Genomic DNA, 23,523 nt, shown 5'->3' with positions numbered 1-23,523 from the left:
GAGCACATAGGCCAAATTTTCTCGAGCATGCGCAGATAATTTGGCGCAACGGGCATCGAGAGTGGAAATGCTTGTATGGACATGAATTCAAAACTCCATGATGAAATATCATTCATCGAAAGCTTGTTCTTCAGTTTTTATTAAAGGAGACGGGTTCTACGGCAATTCCGAATAGAAAATATCACAGATAGATAAAAGAATCAAGAATTTCACTTCAAATGGGATCGAATGTACACAAATTGTATCGGGATTTAATTGACAATGAAGCACTCAAGAATTAAAGTAAAGATATACGCTGGAATTTAATAAATAACGCGAATTCAAAAATTATATGGAAAGATGGTAAATTTTTTTACGGTTATATCTTTTTGTCGATTTCTTATCTATCGAGCTGTCAATACTCTGCTCATAAATGACTGAATTATGATCTTATTAACTAAGTCCATAACGGGCATAACCAAAATTTGGTCTTTTTTTTTTTTTTTTTGTAGTAAACATAAGTGGATGCAGGCCTAACTAAATAGGAGTCAGTAAAAGTAAGCATTCCACCGCGCAATCGTCGTCGTCAATTCTTGGATCTTACGTCTCAGGAAGAATCTACCCTATTGCTGACCGGGAAGGATTTCCACCAGCTCGTGGACCTTTGGACCACGCGAGTAAAATTTCCGCACAACGAAAGAGGCCCGCCCCGCGTGGGAAACGGGAGCTTGGAGAAATGGCCGTGTTCCTTGACGCTGAAAGATCGGTCCCATAAAACCAACTCCGCAAGCAGCTGCTGCTGCGTCGTCGTCCTCTTCGTCCCCCTTCTCGTCCTTCGCTACCCAACGACAGAAGACCCGAAAAAGCTTCACACCACGCGCGGAAAGTGAGCCTCGTCTGTCTTCTCCGCATCCCACCATCACGACCTTCATTATCAATATCCATGGAGGCATGTAAACTCTCTCTCTCTCTCTCTCTCTCGCTTTCTCTCTCTCTGTGTCTGAATGCATGGTCCTGTGTTCTTGTTTTATGTTCTTTCTTTGGCCGCGAGTGACAACCGTCGCGTTCGTTCGCGCAGAGGTTCACTTCCGTCGCCACCCTTTTGGTCACGGCTTCTCTCTTCGCCGTTTCGGCTGCTGCTCTCAAGGTCCTTCCTTTCTTCTTGTCTACTATCTCTCTCTCTACATCCTCACACACCCACGTGAAAAAGGCGAGAACTTGGTCACGAGCTATGTGGGTTTTCAATTATGGTGAAATCAACACGAACGTGTGTGCCTGCTCGAATGGCTCTGCTGATCGTTCTTCGAAACAGGAGGGACAAACCTGCGTCGCGAACAGATTCTGCGACTCCGGCTTGCACTGCGAGACTTGCGTCACCGATGGGAACGCGCGCCCTCGATGCACACGGATTCGGCCCTCCGATCCCACTTCACAGGTTCTTCTTCTTCGTCTTCTTCTTCTCCTTCTTCTCTTTGTTTCTATTCCCGGGATGATCTGCTCAGCCTCTTCTTCTTTTGTTGGCCTTGATTGTTTTGCACAGGCCAACAATTTGCCATTTAACAGGTACTCGTGGCTAACGACCCACAATGCATATGCAAGGATGCAAGTGAAATCGGCTACTGGATCAGTCATAGTATCTCCCAGGAACCAGCAAGACTCCGTCACTGATCAGCTGAATGTCGGTAATTTCGATCTCTCTTTTTACATCGGGAAAAAAGCTTCTTTTTTTTTTTTTCCTAGGAAAATGGCAGAAATTAAAATCCATTTACCCACCCAATTGAGCTTTATTAAGTCGAGGTAGTTTGACGGTGAAGCAAATCAAAGTGTTATGCATCTGCGAGTTTGATTGAAGGGAGTTTGATGCTCAAATGTGAAGCACTGATTTCGGCGAATAATTTATGCAAAGACAAATAGTAAAGCTGCAACCTTGGCATGAAAGTCTGGAAATGGAATCTTGGTCTCTTTCTTGAGAAAAAGCGTTCTGTGTTATAATACGTTTTTCTGGTACTGGTGGTGGGTGAGCGTGGGACACGGTGCATGTGGAGATTATCTTTCTTAAGTTTTATAATAATCCAGAACAACTTGGTTTTCCACCAAAGTGCTAATATTTAAAGGATGTCGTCACGGGATGCGATTATTAGAGGATTGACCTGGGTTGGCGGTTTAATTCTAGGTCCTTTATGATATAATTATAATTGATTTATCATATTCTTGTATGCTAGTCCTTTTTCAATTCATTTTTCTTCACGTTTGATGAAGCTTCCAAAACCGAAAAACAAAAAGAAAGAAGAAAACTCTGTTCTCTGCTTATCCACTTGCATGTTGAGTTCCTCTCATGCGATTAAGATATGCAGAATTGGGCAAATTGCAAGCAGCTTCAGAAAGAAATTTTTTAAGAAAGATAATTATAATTACTTGGTAGTTGATCAATAAATGATGACCAAATTGACAGCCTTTAATCCTGATTAATTGCGGTTACCCTTTCACTATTTGAAGGATCATTCTAAACGTGATCATAACTTGGAAGTTCAAGTGGGTCAAATTTAATGGGCGGTAGCGTTACAGCCTTTCTACATCATGACTTCACTGCTGTACTTCTTGAGTCCTTACAATTTGTATGGACATCATCAGCATTTATGAGATGATCATTTGATAATGATATTTCATTCTTTAGCTGGAATATGTTACCTATTAGGCTTATACTGGTGTGAATTGCTAAAACTTCCGATTGTTCATGCACTAAAATCTCTGCCTTTGTTATTTTAACTTTGCAGAATGGCGTTAGGGGACTAATGCTGGATATGTATGACTTCGAAAATGATATCTGGTTATGTCACTCCTATGGGGGAAATTGCTACAACTATACAGCTTTTGTAAGTTGAACGGACAAATCTGTTGTGCTATGTATGTTGAACTTTTAAACAATATCAATATGCACTACTAACTGATCATATTTTCATAATTTTCTTCTAACACTGCTTTGAATTGTTGAGTTCTTACTCACTCTAGAAGAACACACTAATTAAGGAATTTTATTTGCCAGCAACCAGCCATTAATGTTCTGAAAGAACTTCAAACATTTCTGGAAGCAAACCCATCCGAGATTGTGACTATTATAATCGAAGACTATGTTTCATCGCCTAATGGACTGACCAAGGTGTTTGATGCTGCTGGCTTGAGGAAATATTGGTTTCCAGTATCTCGTATGCCTAAAAATGGTGGCAATTGGCCAACAGTAAACGATATGGTCCAAAAGAATCAGCGCCTGCTAGTTTTCACTTCAAAATCATCAAAAGAGGCTTCTGAAGGAATTGCGTACCAGTGGCGATACATGGTGGAAAACCAGTGTACGTCTCATGAACCTCTCTGTTCAGAAATCTCGTTGAACTTAGGAGCTCTTGTTGAACTTATGGATCAATGATTGACTATTATGTCAAATCAATTCTACAGATGGTGATGGAGGGATGACAGCCGGTCTTTGCCCAAACCGTGCAGAGTCTCCCTCAATGAACACAACAAGCAGGTCTCTGGTTCTTGTGAACTATTTCCCAGATATGCCAGACTTCACCAAAGCTTGCAAGCACAATTCAGCCCCCTTGATCAGCATGGTTAACACCTGTTACGGAGCAGCCGGCAAACGGTGGCCTAACTTCATAGCAGTTGACTTTTACAAGGTTTGGCCAAGTTTTGATTCTCCAAGATTAGACCTTAAACAAAGAAGAGATGAAGCATTTAACTTCTAACCATCACACATGTGAAAATTTTCAGAGGAGCGATGGTGGGGGAGCCCCGGCGGCGGTAGATATGGCTAATGGTCATCTTGTCTGCGGATGTAATAGTATAACCTCTTGCAAGGTCAGTCAATGCCTTCCATGATTTACATCTCCGATTATCCTGACAGGTTTTTCCTAGATTGGCCAGGTAGTCAGCATTGCATATCAATGACCTGTAATTAGCTCTCTGATTATTTAATAGCTATGCATGCACAGGCGAACATGACTTTTGGTTCGTGCAACATACCGGGGCCTGCAAATGCCCCAACGCAGGCTGCACCCGATACTAGCTTTGCTCATTTAAGTCGTCGATCACTTTGTCAGTGGCGGTTTGTCGGTATGGCGCTGTTAATTCTCTTCTCAGTGTGAAGAGAAAATGGAAATATTTCTTTGTGCATTATTTGATACGTTCGTGATTGGAGAAATATCCTCGTACCAAAGTGAAGTAGAGCAGTTTAGAATTGGCAGTCGGTGGACATGGGATGTGAAGGGGTCAGAAGCTTATGTTCTTCGTTGATCTAAGTCGAATTACTTGATCTGATTATGGGCTTGGAGCCCTTGTTGAAGCCCCTCTTGCGATGACATCACTTTAGAACTTGTTGGAGCATAAATTTTGCTTCTTGTGCTGGGTCTTAAGACCCGAAATTAATCAACTTAGGAGATGGCGTAAGCCTTTAGAAGAAAATAATATGGAGAATGATACAAATGGTACTAAAATTTTGGTCCAATTTGTATTGTTGTCCATGAACTTTTAATTTGTTTAATGTAATTTTTAAACTTTAGCCCAATGCGCGCATCGTCCACGAACTTTTAATTTATTAAATATGATCTTCGAACTTTTGGTGCATATTCAATTTAGCCACTGGAGGAAACATTGAGGACTAGATTGAATTCAAAGGACAAGATTGAATATTTACCGAAAGTTCATAGACGGCATTAAAAAATTTAGGAATTATTTTACATATTGGATCAAAGTTTAGGGACCATTTGTATAAAAATTCCAAAATAATAAGTTGGGGGTGGGTGAGCTAGTGAAACTATGAAAGAAAATTTGTATTAATATCAATCGACAGCGAGATGCACGCATAAGCATATTTGCAAGAGGATCCTTAGTTAAAGTTAAGGATCTGCATTTCTTTCATAGTCAATTCCACTCGGGAAGACTCTTTTTGCCACAGACGAGATGATGTTTATGCGAAGTACGAATTTGATCAAAAGCAAGACTCGAGACGAATGAACGAGCTTGATATGAGTTTAACTGGGGAGATAAAGATGTTCCGGAGAATAAATAGTAGAGCATCGACTAAATCCAATCGTAACTATCATTTAATGTTGGATAGAGAGATTCGATAACTAGTCTTCAAGCAAAGCCGAACTGAATTGACGGTTTCTTCGCTTCGGACGAGTTTTGAATTGTTGTATACGCAGAGATCCATATGCATGATCTCCTCAGCTGAATTGCTCGTATATCTGTTCGACCCGCGATGCATCCGCAACTCCATTAGCAGATTCAGCTGCCTGCTTATGCTTCACCATTCAAAGCTGTGCAGAGACTATTTGTTCTGAGAGATAGAGAGATATGGAGAAAAAAGAAGAAAAAAGAGCAGAGGAACGAGGCGACTCACGCAAACTCGAGTAGGGAACACGCTTCGGTTCTGATCACAAGAAATGTTAGCTACCGGCTATGACCTCGATGTTAAGCATCTCCATCGCAGAGCATATGGCCGTAACTGTTCCACGTTCGGAACGACAGTCGTAGAGGTCCGTGTTCAAAGTCACTGGATAAGGGGCAGATGGAAACGAGTTCGACTTGGCCAGAATAATTGGAAGCCGACGCCTGGTCATGAATCTCTCCCTTGGGACATTGGCTACTGGCTAGGCTTTCCGAAACAGCTTTATGATTGAGATTGAAGGCTTTGGTGCTTTCTCTTTTCCAGCTTTGCAAACGTCTCTTCCAAGGTTTCGATGCACTGGACTGTCCAATTCGCTATAGCGCACTTACCCTGCAGCAGCCATTTTCATTAGCAGAGATCTGGTTTTTGTTTACCCCAATGACGAGGGAGGCCAGCTTTAAGTAGGCAAATCCCGATACCATCCTACTAATCTTATAGACCAGACAAGACGTCAGCCAAATCCCATACGGGTGGTCAAAGCATGTCATTTTATGCACTTCGATAGCGTGGAGAATTGAACCAATATGGGGTTTAATCCACACAAAATTTGTACCATATCCACTAATAACACAAGCCAGTTGGATTTCAGAGATTAGATTCACTCGAAAGAAATTATTCAAGTGCTGCCTGTATAATACGAAGATCTCGGTATGGTACTTTCGTTAGGACAAAGCTGAGGGAGAAGGGAATGAAGTTCCTTGAAGTTGAACCATGCCATCCATGCTCCAACATCAAATGGATCCTAGTTCCTGCTTCACTCTCGCACCCCCTCCCCATTATCATTAGCATTCTATACGGTCAAGGTTGGTTCTTTTCTTGCAATATGGACGAATCAGGGTTAGTGCCGCAAGCGACACAAATTACCGCCTTTTGGCTCTAGAACTAATGCATTGCTTAGCATGCCATGGTGATGCTCTCCTTTGGTTATGGCGTGCCGTCATCGCTTTGGATTGAGTATTTCTATGGACAACAGATCAGACACCGACTTGTTCCTCTGATCCTTCGGGTCTGATGATATCTTCATGGGATATAACGTACCTGAGGCCAGGAGAATTAGGCTGTAAGCTAACTATCTGCATCGAGCACTCTTAGGCAACGTCTTGATTACTTCATAAATGGGAAGGTGTCTCGTTTACTTGTTATGGCCATAGGTAGTAATGCCTTTTATTTTTTCCTAGGAAACTCTTAATAAGAACAGCTAATGTAAGAGAGAATCAGATCAATGCAAACACGAGGAGGTTAAGAACGAGAAGCTAGGGAGAGGAGATTTTGGCTTGTACAATCTACAGACTATCTTGATCTGGGAACACTAAAGAAGAGATTCTAGCACGTTATGGTTCATAAATACTCCATAAAAGCTTTACATGCAGTCACCTTTTCTCTGCCATACTAAACAATAAGCCACAGTAACTTGCGCTTAAAAGATCCCAACTAGAAATCATTAGAACAGATAAATTCAAAATTGCGTGCAGTGTAATCCATCCCGGAGAGGCTCTAAGCATTCTCTACAGCATGCAATGAAGGATAAGAAAGCAGATCAATCTCGGACCCACATTTCATTGTAAGTACTCTAAGCCCTAAAATAATGGCAGAATTTAAAAGCATGATGAAATCATGAATGATCAGTCATTGTCTATATATTTATCTATCAATTGTTAAATATCCCAATAGTTGAGGAATTCATGCAGTAAAATTTGTCTCCAAAAACATAGGAGCAAAACTGCGTCCAGACGACATTGTATGTATAACCATGAGAGTATCATCCACCAAATTAAGAATGAAATGGCACTCTGACTGGAAATTCTGGGGTTGCCGCCTCATGAAGTTCCTACCTGTCATATAGGTAAGCCTGTGGTTTTACAGATTGGACAAAGATTCTTGCGCATTAACCACTGTTTGATGCAGTCAGCATGAAATTCATGGCCACAACCGAGTACCCCGAGGTCATCTCCATCAGCATATTCCTCCTGTCATAATAAACATTCGAGCATCAGTAAGGACATTAAAGAATTTTTACTTCAAAATAACGTAATATTTACCATGTGAAACTTCATGTGCTTTGATATGATCACAATCTTACACTAGCAGGAACTGGCACAGAAACAAAAATACATACTTACGAATGCAAGAACCTTAACATATCTTTGCTAGCTGGCATTAATGGCTTTCAACAGATCAGATAATCAATTTTCACTAGAATATAAGGGGCGCACATTATCGAAATTAGATGGGACTCTCATATACCTTCGCGAGACGAAAGCACATCCACCCAAATAACAGAACAAGTTAAACTGTGAAAAGCACCCAGCCTTTATTTTGTTAGGTTCACAATTCCGCTCCCAACTCAATAGCCCTAGAGACACAGAACTCTCACCTGACAAATACAGCATGGCTCCACATCCTGCGGGAGCTCTCCAGCAACAGATACATTCTTCTTCTGCCGCTTCAAGGCCTTCAAAATTGTTTCCTCACTCAGCCCAGTGCTAACATCTCCTATGCGTTCTTCGAGTGCTAACAATTCCTGAAAAAACAAGCAGATATAGCAAAACAAGCATTTTGAACTTGCAGCATGTCTGGGAAAACAATGGATGATTGTTAGTTGTTACCTCGTAAGACATGTTATCAACATCTAGGCGCATATCTCGATGTCTGTCGTGCATCTCGCCGAAACCATTATTTAAGAAGGGCTGAAAAATCACGTAATCCTGATTGACACAGCAATAATTAAAATAAAACAAAAGTAGCAGATATTATCCTGGATCTTTGAATATTTTAGAGACCTTTCTTATCACTTGCAAGGGTCCGATCAGCTCTTGCTTGTCAACACACAAAGTTTAAGTACAACCATACAGAAGTTTACGAGTTACATTATCCACTAATTGGCTGAACCAAACAATAACTAAAGAACATTACATCTTTATATTCAGCCAAAGCAGACAACCAGAGATGACCTACACCCGATAGGCAACAATGCAATGCAGATCATGTGAATCCTAACATTTCTTATATAGGTAAAGAAAAATTCACCTGTAAGGGGGTGCAAACCCTTATAAAGAAAGAGCTCAAGGAAATATTATAAAAAAAGAGCTCAAGGAAATACATTCAAATCCCCAAATCAGCTACTGACATCACATTAGGAAGTATGCTGCAAAATACTGGGACTAAAACAAACTTCCCAGATTAAACTAACCCAATAGTTCTACACGAAAGGTAAGGTTGAATTTTCAGGTCAAGCTAGCTACTAATATCCTATAATTACAAAAATGAAAACTCCATGCTAGTGATCCTGTTGATAGTTGCATTTTTCTTGCAAAGTTACCAGACAGTAACCAACAGAGTTACACTGACTCTGCCCCGAACTTCAAGCGCAACCATCAGAAGGACAAGAGAATGCTTTTTAATAAAGAAAGAATGCTTTGACACAGCATAGTTCATCACAAAGGACCGTTTACTGAACCAGATACAATCCAGGACGATTCCATTAATGAATAACTATAACTACATAATCATGAAACCAAATGAGACTTAAAAACCAAACCTCAGCTCGTACACGTTCTCCCCTTTGCATGGCTTCTAAAACTTGAAGAATCTGCGAATAGAAAAATCGCTACCATCAATCCATATGACCCAATTTTCAACTAATTTATGCAAACTAAAAAAGAGAGATAAAAATTTAATATTTAAGATAAATACAGTGATGCACACACTATTACACATGTATATCTGGATGTTCTAGAGCATTTATTAATCTCATAAACTAGTTTGAAGCTGTTTTATTATCTTGTATCATATCAATAGTCTACATGGTTGCTCAACAAAGGATCCGATACAATTGAAGACCTCCAAAGTAGTACTCTACAACTCTAGACCATAATGCCACAGATTGATAAAACCATAAAAGCAATTAATGATACCTAAGATCCAAGAGAGTTAAAAAGAAAAAAAAAAAAAATCACTCTACCGAGCACAGTGAATTCAATACTTTCAGATGCTAATAATGTAATCCGGCATAGCATCAAAATTTATCCTGTAAAGACAGTAATCACGAGATAAAACTATCTATAATTGCAAAATTCAGATAGAGATTAATCATAGTTTGAATAGATCTTGCACGTCATTACTCCAATGTTGCAGAATCTCGTATACAGATGATAGTGCCAAACTACAACAAACTATACGGACTTGCCATAAAAGAGGGCATCACATGAGTTATGAGGAATGTCACATAAACAAGCACCAACAGAGACAATAATGCATTGGCTCTCATGGATGAGTCCATTAAATGCAGTGATGTTGTCATACAGAGTGGAAACACACAAAAGATAAACAGAGAGGAACAAAGTTCCGAGTTTTAAATAAATTCTGACACATATAGTAGGAAATGTGCAGCACGGATGTCTCGTGGAGTGTTGAGAAAGTTTTATAATTCTAGATAAGCTGGCAAAAAGTGCAATTGGCAAAAAAAGGAAGTCAACAATTAGTGACCGATATTCTCTTAATTCGGAATTAAGGAAAATTACTCTTTGCTATATCCACAATGTAAGAACCTATGAGCACCAAGACTTGCTGATTTTGCCACAATAATGTCAATAATCAATTTATTACCTAAAGGACAACAAAAGAAATTTGTGCCTTGGCGTCGGTGGGGTTTGAACTCGGGACTTCATAATCCCAGCTCACATTCTAAAAGAGTGCTTACCACTAAGCCAAGCTGTACTCTTCATGAATCAAAGACAATAATATCATACTTTGACTATAAAACCAACGTTGATTTCCAAGCAATTGGTATAAGGGGTCACATGGGTTTGGTTTTGAAAATTTTGCCTGGACTACGAGACTCTACTGGCTTTGTAGACAAGGAAGAAGGCAAGATCAAATGACCTTGATACAGACCCTGAGCTTATACTTAGGGTAAATTCAGGTCCACATGATGCCACATTGCAGTAAGTGTATGCATACACTTGCAGTGAAATCCTTGAGTATCAATTGACCAAATTAGTTGTAAGAAATACAGAATTTGGAATAAACAAAAGTTCCATCACGAACATTGTTTCAGTGATCTTTTCATTCTGGAAAATAAATCAACCCGTTAAATTAAAAATGAACCAAACAAGAGGGCCTATGCGAGTAAGCCCAACCAGTCTCAACACCTGTCATGCGTTTTTTGGCCATCAAAATTGATCAGCAAAATACATTATACACTCCTGCCTCCATACTCCAGCATCCAGAGAGTCTATGCTTGATTTTGGTGTATGAAGTTGCAATAAGCTTCCAATTCATGGCTGACTTACCTAATTTGTTTTTCTCCTTTAATGTACTATATAGCTCCTCTATTATGTCAAATAGTTTTGTAGAATTGTGAACCTCGTGCCAATTTTACATAAATGCAGCAACATTTTTGAGTTTCCAAATCCATTCAGTTTTAAATCCCGTTACATTCCATTGCACCCACACCGCGTTTATAAGCACTCAAAGACTATTTTAAAACTCTGATTACGGTAGTCCTTGACCAAATAGATATATCATTATTCCAGACATCTTGGATGTGAAGCACACGTTTATAAAGTAGGACCAATTTTGAACTATGACTAAAAAGAGAGTTTTGACTTGAATGGTGATTCATAAAATATTTCAATTCCACAGGAATATTCAAAACCTCAAGAAACGAACAGTACCACCATGACAAATCAAAACCAAAAGATGAACTCATATCAAAGAGAGACATTACTAGCCTAGAGAACTAAGAGAGATTTATAAAGATGAATCGGGAAAAAAATTAATCAACTTTTAGAATTTGGTGCTTATCTAGTGATAGTTCCAATGAAAAAAATTCAAATTGATTACATTGGTCAAATTCTCAAAGATGCAAATAAAACCGACAATTCTAATCGTCAATGCTATCCATACTCAATCCGTAAACTCCACTCAACAGGCAACTGCATCAACGTCCCAGTTATGTTTTAGAGTATATATGACAAGGTCTATCATATAGCTTCTTTTCACATGCTCCGCCCAGTTCCCTTCTGAAGAAAAGTTCCTGAGTGATTTGCATTATGAACGAATAAAGAACAGCCTCATTCTGCTGATCAAACCACTGTCTAGTCAGTGCTGTCTTTGGTGGTTGCAAATGACCTTACCAAAGGTGGGAACATGACAAACCAATAACTCAGCTTCTAAAAATTAAGGCAGTCTTAGACAATCTCATTGAACCCTTGAGTTATGACAGATTGGAAAAGTTACCGAAAGCAAGGCCTAAAGCATGAATTTAAAAACAGGTAGAGGGACCCAGCAACAGGTAGAACTACAAGGTCATAGGTGCTGACATCATCATTTGTGTCATTGAAATACTTCCAACCACATAACGATGAAACCAGTACCATCCCCATGCTATGCATGACCGTGAAAATACATTGTCTATTTTTCTAAATTCAAAGAGCTTCTATAAAATCATAATTAATAGTTAAATTATGAAGACATTTCATTCAAAATTAGTTATACATCTGATCTTGTGATTAAATTCTTTTTAGCTGGGTTAATCCAGGTAATGTGTGCTTTATTTTCTTATGAGAATAAATGGTCCTGATTCTAGTAGACTCTAATCACTAGAACGTTTCATTGTAATCAGAAGAGTGAATTAAAGTTGACTTAATTAGTATACATCAAAATGTGTAAATCAAACTTTCATTAATTTATTTTACTTTTTGGAAGAATTTCCTAAGAGAGCACTCAACTTTAAAAAGATGTATTGTTTTTATGCAGCTAGGATCACAGGCCTCTCACATCATTGAGGACAAATTTTCATCAATGGTCAAGCTTTTCTTCTGAAGCTAAATCCATCTCTTGGTGAATCACCAATAAACAACTTCAGAGTCAACTGCATAAGCAGTGTCTGTCAGAAGAAACAGTCTGCTTGAGAAGAAGATAATGCTTTTACTCATACTAGAACGACTCACTTCGACTTTCCCTCCCTCCATGCGAACATATTACTTTAACCCACTTAGAGATGGTTGCTGCAACCATGGCCAACACCGGTCCAGTTCAGTTTTTAAGCGACAACTGAGAAATTAAAAGAGGACCACACCAAGCCAAGAGTTGCTATAGGACCCATTGCTCCATTCCCATCAGAACACCCTAGCCTAGAGCCCCTAACAATATGCAATGGACATATGACAGAGGAGCGCTTCATAGCTGAGCTGACTGTTTGCACAGATAAGGCATTTTCACATGTTAAGTCACAGTACAAGCACAGAAATGGGGAAGCAGGCTCAACTCAGAATCGTGATTAGTTCTGTCCCTTCTAAAGTAGAATTTGAAGATTGAGATATATCATATTATGCTTATTTTAATATGGCTATTTGATGTTATTCCATAATCTGGACTCAAATTGTCACCATTCCTAAATAAGCTAATAACTGGAAACTATGCCAGATTCAGGCAACTCAGAACCAAGGCAATTAGATATGCATACATTACGAGCTTGAGAGAAGTTGAAACACTTAGAAGACAAACCTCGGATACAACGCGTTGTCTCCCCTCTACGTTAGCTGTTAAAGCACGCCAGGACTCATGCACACCTTCAAGTCGTCTGTCTGCAGAGGAAGATCTTGTGCTTTCCGGATGATTTCCTTGGTTATTAGCTCCAGTTGAGACTGCTATCTCCTGCAAAGAAGATGCATTTGATGGGAGGGAGGGCAAGGGGCTACTGCGTCTGCTCGACTCACCATCAACAGGAGGAGAGAGAGACCAAGGAGCCAATTCTAGTAATTGTTCCCCATATGAAACTGGTGGTTGGATAGGTACCCGGGAAGGAGGTGAAGACCGGACGCTTGAACTGGCATTGACAAGAACAGTAGGAGGACCATTCAGACCACCTGTGTTTCTACCCGCCGAACTCCAACTTGCTGGATCTTGCAGCATTCTGGCCTCAGCTAATGGAAACATGGGAACATCGGAAATGCTTCTTGAATTGCTTCTGAAATTTACTCCCTCTTGGACAACTACCTCTTCAGGAAGAAAAGAATTCGAAACATTGCTACTTCTCGATGCAGAAGTGGCATTCCAGGGAACAGCATCCATGTTTCTCGATGGACCAAAGGGGGGTCTCATATTCAACTCTGTCTGTGGGGTGTGCGTATTGTTTGCCACCATAAATGCTAATCTTGGGTCCAAAGGATTAGGCCGACGAGATCTATGTGACTGCTGAAGAGAAAAGGCATTAGCATGCCTGGCACTCCTCGATGGATCAGACTCCTGCTGAAGTCCTGAACTTACCTGCCCACTGAAATTTCTCAGTGGAATCTCGCTATTTCCTGTGACCCTTGAAGAAGAGAATGGGGCAGGGTTGCTTTCTCTCATGCCAATCCCAGTTCTGGGGTACAGTGGCTCCTGATAATAAGCACTGGGAGAATTCCATGACGTAGGTTGAGATAAACTCAGCCCAGTAGGAGGCCAAGGTACACCTTCGGTCTGAGGATAGTAACCTGAACTTGAACCAGCGTGGGGATGTCCCGAAGTCCCTTCAAAGGTTTTTCTCTTGCATGATGATCCCCAGTACCCCATGGAAGAACTTGACCCATTATTTCTCTCCTCCATCTGACCAGGGATATTAGATAAACTCCCAAAATTAGCCGATGAAGCAATATCTGAAATCATATCGTCAACTTCTGGAGAACAAGAGTTATTGGGAACACTAGCAGAAGATCCAGGTCCAGCAGTATGACCTGCATATCGCTCACTCATATTTGGACGCCAAGGATCAGCATTGGTGCTTGAATTGCGAAAACTTACAGGGCCAGCAGGGATTTGATTACTTATCCGCAACCCCGGAAGAAATGCGTTAGGCCGTTCAAATTGCCTTCCAGCCGAACTGGAACCTGCTTCACCACTCATTGAAGGAGTACATAACTGTTTCCCTTTCCTATCTTCATGACCAGCTTGGCTTTCCTGATGCAATATAGAGCCAGGATGACCCAGACTCCATCCAGTAAAGTCCTCAACGCCATGACCAACCGTATTCACCAATGTTGCTTCACTAGAAGATCCCATATTAATCGGGAAACGACTACCCTCCAGATGTGAACTGTTGTTCAGGCTAGAATGCTGATTCAGGTCATTATTGTGAGAAAAAGACCCCATATTGGCATCAAAATTGTCAGGGACTGAATCGCTGTTGCTATTCTGCCCTTGCATTTAAAGCAAACTCGCTTCCCCTGATTAAGAGCACAAGACGCGAACCGTCCTTCAACTTCCAATATTGTTGGTGCTCTGCATCACCTCCTGGCATAGAGAAGCAAGATAAAGGTGCAAAATAACTCACCAAGAAATAAATCTCGAGGCAACTGACAAAAACAGATATATAAAACATATAGGTACATATATATAACTGGGCATGGATTGTTCAGGAATTTGCATTGAGCAAAATAGTAGCAAATACTAAGTTACTAGCAGTAGCAATCACTATAAACTAGAATAAAATGAAAAATGTCACCTAAGTTACCCTTTCATGCATTTAGTTGATCTCTCTCCGTTAAAAAAATTATAGGTATGCAGTTGAACTTGGGGCATCAGGAGTTCAACAGAAAATCTTAAGAACCATCTTTGCATGTGATAGATACTGAGATCAGTAAAGGAACTGACAAGGAAACAAAAGTATACAATCTCGATTGCCAAAGCAATACCAGGAACTACACAATCCATCTCTATAAAATATAAACTTACGGAATTCTGATAACAGCTGGTGGATTAAGCGTCATGAATATATCAACCGAAAGCCAGATTTCAGAAACATCTTCAATGGATAAGATGACCTAATCCAGAAAAGAAAGAAGGGCGGTTTAGGTTCAGAAACACTACCTGGCCAATTGTTAGCGTACACAAGTTCCAAATGCTCTTAGACTATCCTCGGTAAAGACTACATCCATAAAGAGGCTTATTTAACCGAAAAAAAGAAGAAGAAGAAAAATTCAAATCAAGATGTGAGATGAAATGAACATAATTCAATGGTGGTGTCGGACCATTAAATCAAAATATACAATCCCAGCAGCAAAATCTAACCACATCACTGAATCCAAATAGTTCGACGTAGAACCAGACAATCAATGAGCCTATCCTTGAGCAGGAGAAGTAAGTGAAATTCCCAAGTTGAGTATCACTTAGGACAGGAAAAAGAACAACCCAATTCATATCAAGATGCCCAAGACCCTGATCAGCCACTTCAAGAACAGCCAACACACATGCAAGTGAAGAGCCTTAAAAAGTTCCACATTTCAAGAATCGGCCCCTTAAGGGTGCCTTCCCATTCCCTCTACCTCCAGGGCAACTTCAAGAAAACACGTCGAGCTGGAAAAAAAACAACCGATAAAAAGAAGAAGAACCCCAAGCAATCACAAGATCATCCCAAGAACACGAACAAGCATGCCCAGCTGCTTGGAGAGATCAATTCCAAGAACCGGGCCGGAATCGAGACAAGTACCTGAACCTCGGAGAGACCCACGAGCCCGCGTCTGTCCGGGCCGGGGCGGAGCGGAGCTAATTCTAAATGGCACGAAAACGAAACAAAGATCAAATGGGTACACGCGAAAAGGGACGATGGAAATGGTCATGACTCAAAGAGAATCAATCAAGAGGCATTCCGGGCTCACCCTGACTCGTCTTCTTCGCAAAATTTTATCTTTTCAGGTTCCTCGTTTCGGGTGATCGGAACACGAGAAAGGGCCAGTGAGCAAACGCAACGCGAGAGAGAGAGAGAGAGAGAGAGAGAGAAGGAGAGGGGGTGGGGGAGGAGAGAGAGAGAGAGAGAGAGAGGGTGTGGGGGAGAGGAGATTAAGGGGGCAGCTTGGCTTGGAGCAGTGTGATCATAATCTCCATTTCTCTAATAATTAAGAATGTCTTTCCCTTCTGTTTTTTTTTTTCCTCGGAGACTTTCGATTTCCATAGGATTATGTTTTGGCCTCTGTTCTTCTACACATTCATAGATTCTTAGTAATTTACATCGGCAATTTACCTCATTCAAAAATTCTTCACAATATCTTTCGACGATTACGCGCGTTTTTTTTTTTTTTGAATCTTTAACTGTATGTGATTTTGGATTGTAAGATGATCTTTTTAAGGTATTGTCTTAGATCCGACCGTGTTACGTAAGTAGAGTTATCGTAACGGACCGCACCGCATGATTTATGACCGAGATGAGAAATGATATTGTTCCGTTTATCTCTACTTTGTATTTCTTCAATTAAGGCTGCAAAGATTAGGGAGAATTTGATGGCGCTTGGTTGGCATTAGACGTGAAAATGGGAAATTGGTCATGGTACCGCTTTTAGCTTCTTTTTACATCGATTTTGAATGAGAAACTGGGAAGTCTTGGCTGTCGAGCGGTGCAAATCATGAGTTGATAAGTTATTGGGATTTCAATTTCTCTAAAAACAATAAGACGAATTGTCAACAATATTCTTTCACGAAATTCAGGTAATTACTTCGAGACACTCATCGGCCATGCCTCAAATATACCGTCACGTATCTTGCAATCTCGTCATGGATCGTCTTTGACAATGTACAATAACTAACTCATGAAATCGCATAATTAAATACAATGTAACAAAAAAACACATTGAATGAATTTATGTACGACAAAACAAACTAATTAGCTAGCTAATTTATAAAAAAAAAAAAATGAATCCCACATTGATGTGCTGTGGAGACGTATAATTAATAGAAACTTGATGGCAATCAAATTTGGATATCGATTAAAAGTCTGTATTTTTTATGAGAATGGAAAAAAGGTTTTGATTAGATTGAGACTCGAGTTAAATTTTATGGTTTTTATCATTTGAACTGGAATTACTGACAAAAAAAAAAAAAAAGAACTGGAATTAAAACTCGAGTTAAAGTTGACATTTTTTAAAGGAATCGGATGGCGGGATTCTTAATATATGAATTTCATTCAGTCGATGAACCATGGTAATTTAATAATGACGAAAGGCTCTTTTAGTCAACATAATCAGATTTGATTTGAGGTCAGATGAAATTTCCATTTCCGCATACATTAACACCACAAGACATAAAATAGTCTCCATTCCAGGAATTTACCATCTGTCTCAAATGAAAATAAGTAGGAAATCCTAACCTAGAGGCACTAATATCTCTGATCTGTCCACTTTGGAAAGCCATACCCCACATATACAATAATTAAATGCAAAAGGAAATATGGGCAATGTAAATTTGCTTGTAAAGGTATCTTATTTGACATTTCCCGAAAAAAAAAAGGATAAGTTTTTTTTTTTTTTTAAATCTAGACTATACATAAATTCTTTTTGCTGGTAAAGGTATGTTATTTGACATCTGCGGCAAGAAAAAGGATAAGCTCTTTGTAATATCCATAACATACATAGGTTTGACTTTTAAATTTGGTATTCGCTCCTCATATGACCAAAACATCCTTGTTTCATCGCAATCTCAATATATAAAAAGAAGAGTAAAAAGAACAATTTCATATTGTCGGTCATTATATAGAAATCAACTACTTTTATGGAGATTTTTTTTTTTTGTTTGTTTTTTGATATTTATTTCATGTTTTTATATTAAAATCATTTGAATTCATTTCAAAGCAACTTGTTCTTACTTAATGGCTAGATATGCATATTGATCAGTGGTTAATATGACAAACTACCCTTTTTGGCCCCAATTAATCTCGGGCAACATGCCATATTTCCCCTTTTTTTGGGAATCAAGATCTAATAATTGGCATGGTAAAATGGCTTTGTTAATGTACCCTCCATCTCCTAAATCACAAACAAAACTCCCCAAAAGGTTTGATGGCTGAAATTATGTTCCACAAAATGCACTTTTTCTCCGTCAACCACAAAATGCACTTTAGCCTAATATTTTTTTTTAAGTATAATATTATTAAGTGTAACTCCTCAAATTAGAGAAAACTTTCAATGATCCAACACTAGTGTCGTTGTTGTCATCATCATTAGTTGGGATCCGATTTTATATACCTGAACAAATACTTTATATCCTTCAATTTCGCCATAATTTGAAGTATAGGGCCCCGACAATTCGTATACATTGTACGGATAAGGTGTTCGTACGACTTGGAGAAACTTGACATGCCTTTTATTTTTGTCACATTAGTTTTTATCCTTTGCGGTCTAGTTAAAAAGGCCTTCTTTTTTTTTTTTACTTTCCACAAAAAAATTTTAAACCAACAAAATTGTTTAAAAATTATGCATTGAGTGTGAAATAAATTCCAATCAACTTGCTTATTTCAAAAGGGCCGAAAATCGATAAAAATCGAGTTCATTCGCCATACAAACAAATTAGTTATCAATAGAAATAGATCTCAAATGAAAGGATAATGCTGTCTTAACTCGTTTGGTCGTGTGTTATTTTCGGACAACTTTTTTTTTTTTCTTTTCTTTTTCGGACAAGTTCTTACGCATCCCTCGAGGTCAGCGCAACATGCTCGGAAAAGTCAAAACCAAGCTCACGGGAACACCACTCGAAGCAGCGACACCGAATCGCTCCCGCCGTCCCGACAGTGACACTCCTCCCACGTGCGCAATATTAGAAAAAGGAAACTTCCAAAACCGAAAAACAGCCATTAACCAGAAGCCAGGTGATTCTCTCTCTTGCCTCCCCTCAGATTCTTCTCCTCCCTCTCTCTCTCTTCTCGATTTCCGAGCCGAAAGCGAAGAACCCAAATCCCCACATTCTCCGACACGCCCGAGGGGAGCGAGAAAGCAGCCATGGAATCCAGAAAATTGGCAGCTTTACTGTCCTCCGTCGTCTCCGAGATCTTGCTTCTGCTGCTGCTCCTCTTCCCTTCCTCGTCCCCCCTCTCCCTCACCCCCAATTCCGGTCCCTTCTCCTCCCGCGGCTTCGATTCGTTCGCCAACTTCTTCCCCTTGATCACCCATTTCCTGTCTCACCACGAGATCGCCGCCTCCCTGTCTCCCCGGTCGGTTTCGAGGAAAAGGAAGAGGACCCACTTCCCGGAACCGGACCCCGGACCCGCCGGCGAGGACGAGACGGACGGCTCCGGCTCGGAACTCGGCGGCGGCGGCGGCCGGGGGGTCGGGCTCGGCCCGGCCCGGAGTCCCGACTCGTTCGTGGGCTCTTTCAAGATGACGGCTTCCACCTTCGAGTGGCTCGCGGGCCTGCTCGAGCCGCTGCTGGATTGCCGCGACCCGGTCGGGTCGCCGCTGAACCTGTCGCCGGAGCTCCGCCTCGGGGTCGGGCTCTTCCGGCTGGCCACCGGTGGCGACCACCGCGACGTGGCTCGCCAGTTTGGAGTCTCGGAGGTGGCCTCCCGGTTTTGCACCAAGCAGTTGTGCCGTGTCCTGTGCACCAATTTCCGGTTCTGGGCGGGTTTCCCGGGGCCGGCCGAGCTCGAATCCGTGTCGAGGGGGTTCGAGGCGCTGACTGGGTTGCCGAATTGCTGCGGTGTGATTGATTGTGCAAGATTTGAGACCGTCGCCGATTGTGGGCCTAATGGTACTATTGCTGCGCAAATAGTCGTCGACTCCACCTCGAGAATTCTGAGTGTCATTGCAGGATTTCGCGGTGATAAGGGCCGGTCACGAGTTCTTCGGCTGTCGAGTTTGTTCAAAGACATCGAGGAGGAGAGGTTACTGAACTCGCCTCCTGTGGATGTTAAGGGGGTCAATGCGAATCCGTATTTGGTTGGAGATGAAGGGTACCCTCTGCTTCCTTGGTTGATCGTGCCTTTTGCTAATGCCACCACAGGATCATGCCAGGCTTATTTCAATGTGGCGCATAGTTTGATGCTTACGCCTGCCCTTAAAACTATTGCTAGTCTCAGGAATTGGGGTGTTTTAAGCAGACCAATAAAAGAGGATTTTAGGACCACCGTTGCTTACATAGGTGCTTGTTCGATTCTTCATAATGCCCTGCTAATGAGGGAGGACTATTCAGCATTGTGTAGTGAGTTAGGAGATAGCTCATCGCACGATCATCAGACACACCGTCTTCTGGATGCTGGTTCGGAGGTAAGTTCTGGACAAGGTCAGGTTCTGCGAGATGGATTGGCCACACTAGCGAAGGATTTCCATGACCAGAGTGATTCATTTAGTGGCCGGTCGTTCAGTGCATTTGTAGCTTGACGGAGAGATCTGATTGCAGCTGATTTTAGTGGGTGGGTATTGTTTCGGGGTTGGTCTTTCTCACCGCAATAGAGAGGTAAAGAAGGTTTATTTGGTGAATTTCCCAGGTTCTTGGATTTAGATTTAGTAGCATTTACACTTTGAGAGCCAGTGATTTTGGCAGAGTAGGAAATGAGGAGCTTTTTCCAGTTCAAACTGCAAATAAGGGTTCTTATGAATTGTACATAAATGTTGACCAAGAGCTGTTAGATGTGCAGCGACATATTTTGATTTTTCTTCCTACTGAGTCTTCAAAAAGAAAAAGAAAAGGCTTTTTTACCTTCCAACAGTGCTTTGTTATATCGCTGCGGGAACAGGATGAGAAGACCAGAGACTCTTCTTCCTGGTGAACAGAAAGAGTGGCTTTGATTCTGATTTAATTATCAACTAACTGCAATTTACTCTGATATTTTTCTCAATTAACACTCAAAAACTTGCCTGGAAAAGCAACCTGGACTTGCCCACCACCAGATAGATACTTGAAGGCTGTATTGCCAAAATAGTTCACTAACGTTTCTATATGCTTCCACGGTCTATCTAATCTTGCTTGTAATGCGTCTCATATTTCCTTACCCTCAATGATCTATCAGTATCTTCTTGGCTGGTTTAAGGTTTGTGTTACATTGCAAATGCTTTTTTGGATCCAAATACATGTATTCCCTTTTGAATTTCCAAATTGAATGTAAAATTCTCATAATCTGGAGGGACTATAAGATTCAGCACCGTGAATATGCATTTTTGTTTGAATGATATAAGGTCAGATTCTGCCTAGGGACTTCATAACTACTGGAAATTTTATTCGATGACTAGACTACCTGAAATTGCTAACTTAAGATAAAGGATACAAACTATAACAGAAGAAACATATCAATGGTTCAATACATTTACTTAGGCCTCAATCTAAATGGACTTGTTGAATTACAGGAGAGGGAGAACTATAGTAACCATATTCTACGCTAGAATTAGGAGTAGGGTCTTTAGAATGTATCGAGCATTGAATATGCAACAACAATAGGAATTTTTAGATTGCCTCTTGTTTTACAGCTTGCTTTAGGTCCATTAATACCTGATCCTTTCTTGTAAGGACTTTTTGATGTTAGATGGTTACTTTAGTTCAGGAATTATCCTATGACTTGTTTTCCCCTTTGTTCTGGACGTTTTGTTGGATATGCCCTGTCATCTGCATTGAGTGCTGCTTTGTATAGTAACATGTGATATTACCTGTATTTGCATACCTCACACCTTTTATTGTACTGCACTTTGTTATACGAGGGTAATTAGTTATCGATGCAGAGTGATATGTAACACTTCCCTGTTTTGTTGATTGTTTTGTTTAATTAGTAAATACACCAGTGAAAAGGCAGTCCAGAGGAATACAAGGATACATATGCATAAGAAAACAAGGAAGATCTGAGTCAAAGAGACGACTAATTAAAACATCGCACTATTTTCCCCTCTTTTCCTGTCCGTCATTGATTCCTTGAGTTTACTTGTAGTTGCAGCTGAAACCAGATCTAAAGTCAATCAATCTGATGATGGTCCATCACAACTTGTCATTCTGGTTTCTAGAAACACCATGGATAAGTCCATCAGGAAAGAGCGAGTTGATTCAAAATCATCAAGGGAGAGCTAAGTTGACTGTACGAGAGTAGAAAAGATTTGTGATGTGTAATGAATTGGGACTGGATGCGGAATTGATTTAAGCTGCTTGAATTGTTTGGGAGGCGCTCAGAAGACCTGTGCTGATGGCGGGAGAGGTATTCAGTTAATTAACTTTCTATAGTTTGTGGCCATTAGGTTATGATTGTACAAAAAGTTGGTTTATACACTCTTTCAGATCAGCATATTACCCATCACTAATCTCTGTTGTGTATGGTCCCTGATGGACAAGCTAATGTCTATAGGCGTGTGATAGAAAGCAGTCCAAAAGGGGCTTAAGAAGTTATGATAGTCAAAGGGGAGTAATAAGTAATGACAGGACAGATACAAGTCCCTATCTTCTTAAATAACTAGTGAATAAGCACCTGTCGCAGTCCTCATGGAATCTAACATGCCTAGGTAAAGCCAGATAAAATGAGTAAAGGAAATAAACCAAAATAACGTATGTATCTTATCTGTCCTATTATGATCTTGCGATCCTGTGAACCTTTTGAGGACCACTTGCACTGTTAATTTCCTGTTTTAGCTGTTGAGGATTCGAGTTGGCTTGTGTTACCAGAAAATGAATTAGGTTGCACCCTCAGCTTTAGCTAGTATTTATGTCTGGTTTCGGGCAAGGCCATGTCTTGAACCTTGAAGCTGTGTCCCAATTTCAAGGTATGTATTCCTGTTTGGTAAACTTTTTTGAAACGTGATAAGGTAAAATGAATTGAGTGAGATGCTTCTGTTTGTAACTTTTCTGGATGACGTAAAATCAGTGATGTGTTTTTCTTTTTCCTTTAGGATTTAGTAACATTCTGCCTGGAGGGTGTGAAAGCTGAATTAGCTTGCTCTCAAAGAAAGACTCTTTCTACAGCTGACAGGAGGAAGCGCCCTCTCTAGGTCATTTTCCCTCGTGGACTTGCAGCAGGAAAGTCTCGGGTTTATGGTTTTTAGAGAGCAGTGGTAGTTCTGCTGTTGGAATCTATTCTCGTCCGAAGCATGTACTGAATCAAAGATTGTTGGCAACAATTAATGCTTGTTGAGCAGAGCCTCTTCATCAACCGCGTCATGATCTCGTGACTTGTCTAATGCTTATGTTGTTCGAGTTTTTTCTGGTCTTATCATGAGCCCTCAACTGATGTTTTTGTGGTCTCCATGCAACAATTCAGTGGCTGTTTCCCGCTAGAATTACAGTGGCGAAGACACGGTAGGATCGGGTTTCAAACCCTTGCCACAGCATACGAGACAAACTCAACTGGCAAGTTTAAATTTGATGCCAAGGCCACATTGATAGGA

General features: G+C 40.5%; 3 protein-coding genes across 16 annotated transcripts; 2 read left to right on the top strand and 1 right to left on the bottom strand.

Moving 5' to 3' along the window:
• Window positions 1-712: 712 nt before the first annotated feature.
• Window positions 713-4,318, top strand: LOC104418724 (PI-PLC X domain-containing protein At5g67130). 2 transcript variants are annotated; one of them, XM_010030153.3, is made up of 9 exons: window positions 713-928; window positions 1,058-1,126; window positions 1,292-1,414; window positions 1,520-1,657; window positions 2,754-2,852; window positions 3,023-3,326; window positions 3,430-3,653; window positions 3,748-3,834; window positions 3,955-4,112. In XM_010030153.3, the coding sequence occupies exons 1-9, from the start codon at window positions 923-925 to the stop codon at window positions 3,976-3,978; spliced, it is 1,074 nt and encodes a 357-aa protein (XP_010028455.2). In that variant the 5' UTR covers window positions 713-922; the 3' UTR covers window positions 3,979-4,112. The 2 variants fall into 2 exon arrangements, with proteins under 2 accessions (XP_010028455.2, XP_010028454.2); XM_010030152.3 differs by having other exon boundaries at window positions 715-928; window positions 3,969-4,318.
• A 640-nt stretch (window positions 4,319-4,958) lies between these two features.
• Window positions 4,959-16,239, bottom strand: LOC104418722 (E3 ubiquitin-protein ligase MBR2). Of its 9 annotated transcripts, XR_005546541.1 has the most exons (10): window positions 16,066-16,239; window positions 15,897-15,958; window positions 15,143-15,231; window positions 12,935-14,701; window positions 8,964-9,014; window positions 8,032-8,130; window positions 7,800-7,946; window positions 7,258-7,392; window positions 5,378-5,755; window positions 4,959-5,294 (listed from the first exon to the last, which is right to left on the bottom strand). XR_005546541.1 is itself a non-coding variant. In XM_010030145.3 (9 exons), exons 4-8 carry the CDS (start codon window positions 14,612-14,614, stop codon window positions 7,261-7,263), a joined length of 2,109 nt encoding a protein of 702 aa, XP_010028447.2. In that variant the 5' UTR covers window positions 14,615-14,701; window positions 15,143-15,231; window positions 15,897-15,958; window positions 16,066-16,239; the 3' UTR covers window positions 5,956-6,463; window positions 7,258-7,260. The 9 variants fall into 9 exon arrangements, 8 of the variants coding, with proteins under 8 accessions (XP_010028447.2, XP_010028453.2, XP_010028452.2 ...); XM_010030145.3 differs by lacking the exons at window positions 4,959-5,294; window positions 5,378-5,755 and adding an exon at window positions 5,956-6,463; XM_010030151.3 differs by lacking the exons at window positions 4,959-5,294; window positions 5,378-5,755 and having other exon boundaries at window positions 7,033-7,392; window positions 8,032-8,112; window positions 12,935-13,084; window positions 13,226-14,701.
• Window positions 16,240-19,036: 2,797 nt separating this feature from the next.
• On the top strand, window positions 19,037-23,348 carry LOC104418721 (protein ALP1-like). 5 transcript variants are annotated; one of them, XM_010030140.3, is made up of 3 exons: window positions 19,037-20,623; window positions 22,083-22,343; window positions 23,029-23,348. In XM_010030140.3, the coding sequence occupies exon 1, from the start codon at window positions 19,171-19,173 to the stop codon at window positions 20,545-20,547; it is 1,377 nt and encodes a 458-aa protein (XP_010028442.1). In that variant the 5' UTR covers window positions 19,037-19,170; the 3' UTR covers window positions 20,548-20,623; window positions 22,083-22,343; window positions 23,029-23,348. The 5 variants fall into 5 exon arrangements, with proteins under 5 accessions (XP_010028442.1, XP_018718425.1, XP_010028441.1 ...); XM_018862880.2 differs by lacking the exon at window positions 22,083-22,343; XM_010030139.3 differs by having other exon boundaries at window positions 22,089-23,348.
• The last annotated feature ends 175 nt before the right edge of the window (window positions 23,349-23,523 follow it).

Source organism: Eucalyptus grandis, chromosome 9 (assembly GCF_016545825.1).
Source record: "Eucalyptus grandis isolate ANBG69807.140 chromosome 9, ASM1654582v1, whole genome shotgun sequence".
In the NCBI taxonomy this organism is placed as follows: Eukaryota; Viridiplantae; Streptophyta; class Magnoliopsida; order Myrtales; family Myrtaceae; genus Eucalyptus; species Eucalyptus grandis.
Note: the sequence above shows the minus strand (reverse complement) of the source record. Positions and strands in the feature narration are given on the sequence as shown.

Excerpts from the sequence above, each read along its gene's own strand:
- LOC104418722 (XM_010030145.3), bottom strand. The coding sequence starts at position 14,614 with ATGCAAGGGCAGAATAGCAACAGCGATTCAGTCCCTGACAATTTTGAT. Across the intron at positions 8,131-8,963 it reads GAGAACGTGTACGAGCTGAG|GATTACGTGATTTTTCAGCC; the intron begins GTTTGGTTTTTA and ends TGTGTCAATCAG. Across the intron at positions 7,947-8,031 it reads TTGATAACATGTCTTACGAG|GAATTGTTAGCACTCGAAGA; the intron begins GTAACAACTAAC and ends TTGTTTTTTCAG.
- LOC104418724 (XM_010030152.3), top strand. Across the intron at positions 1,658-2,753 it reads CCGTCACTGATCAGCTGAAT|AATGGCGTTAGGGGACTAAT; the intron begins GTCGGTAATTTC and ends TTAACTTTGCAG. Across the intron at positions 2,853-3,022 it reads GCTACAACTATACAGCTTTT|CAACCAGCCATTAATGTTCT; the intron begins GTAAGTTGAACG and ends TTTATTTGCCAG.
- LOC104418721 (XM_018862880.2), top strand. The coding sequence starts at position 19,171 with ATGGAATCCAGAAAATTGGCAGCTTTACTGTCCTCCGTCGTCTCCGAG.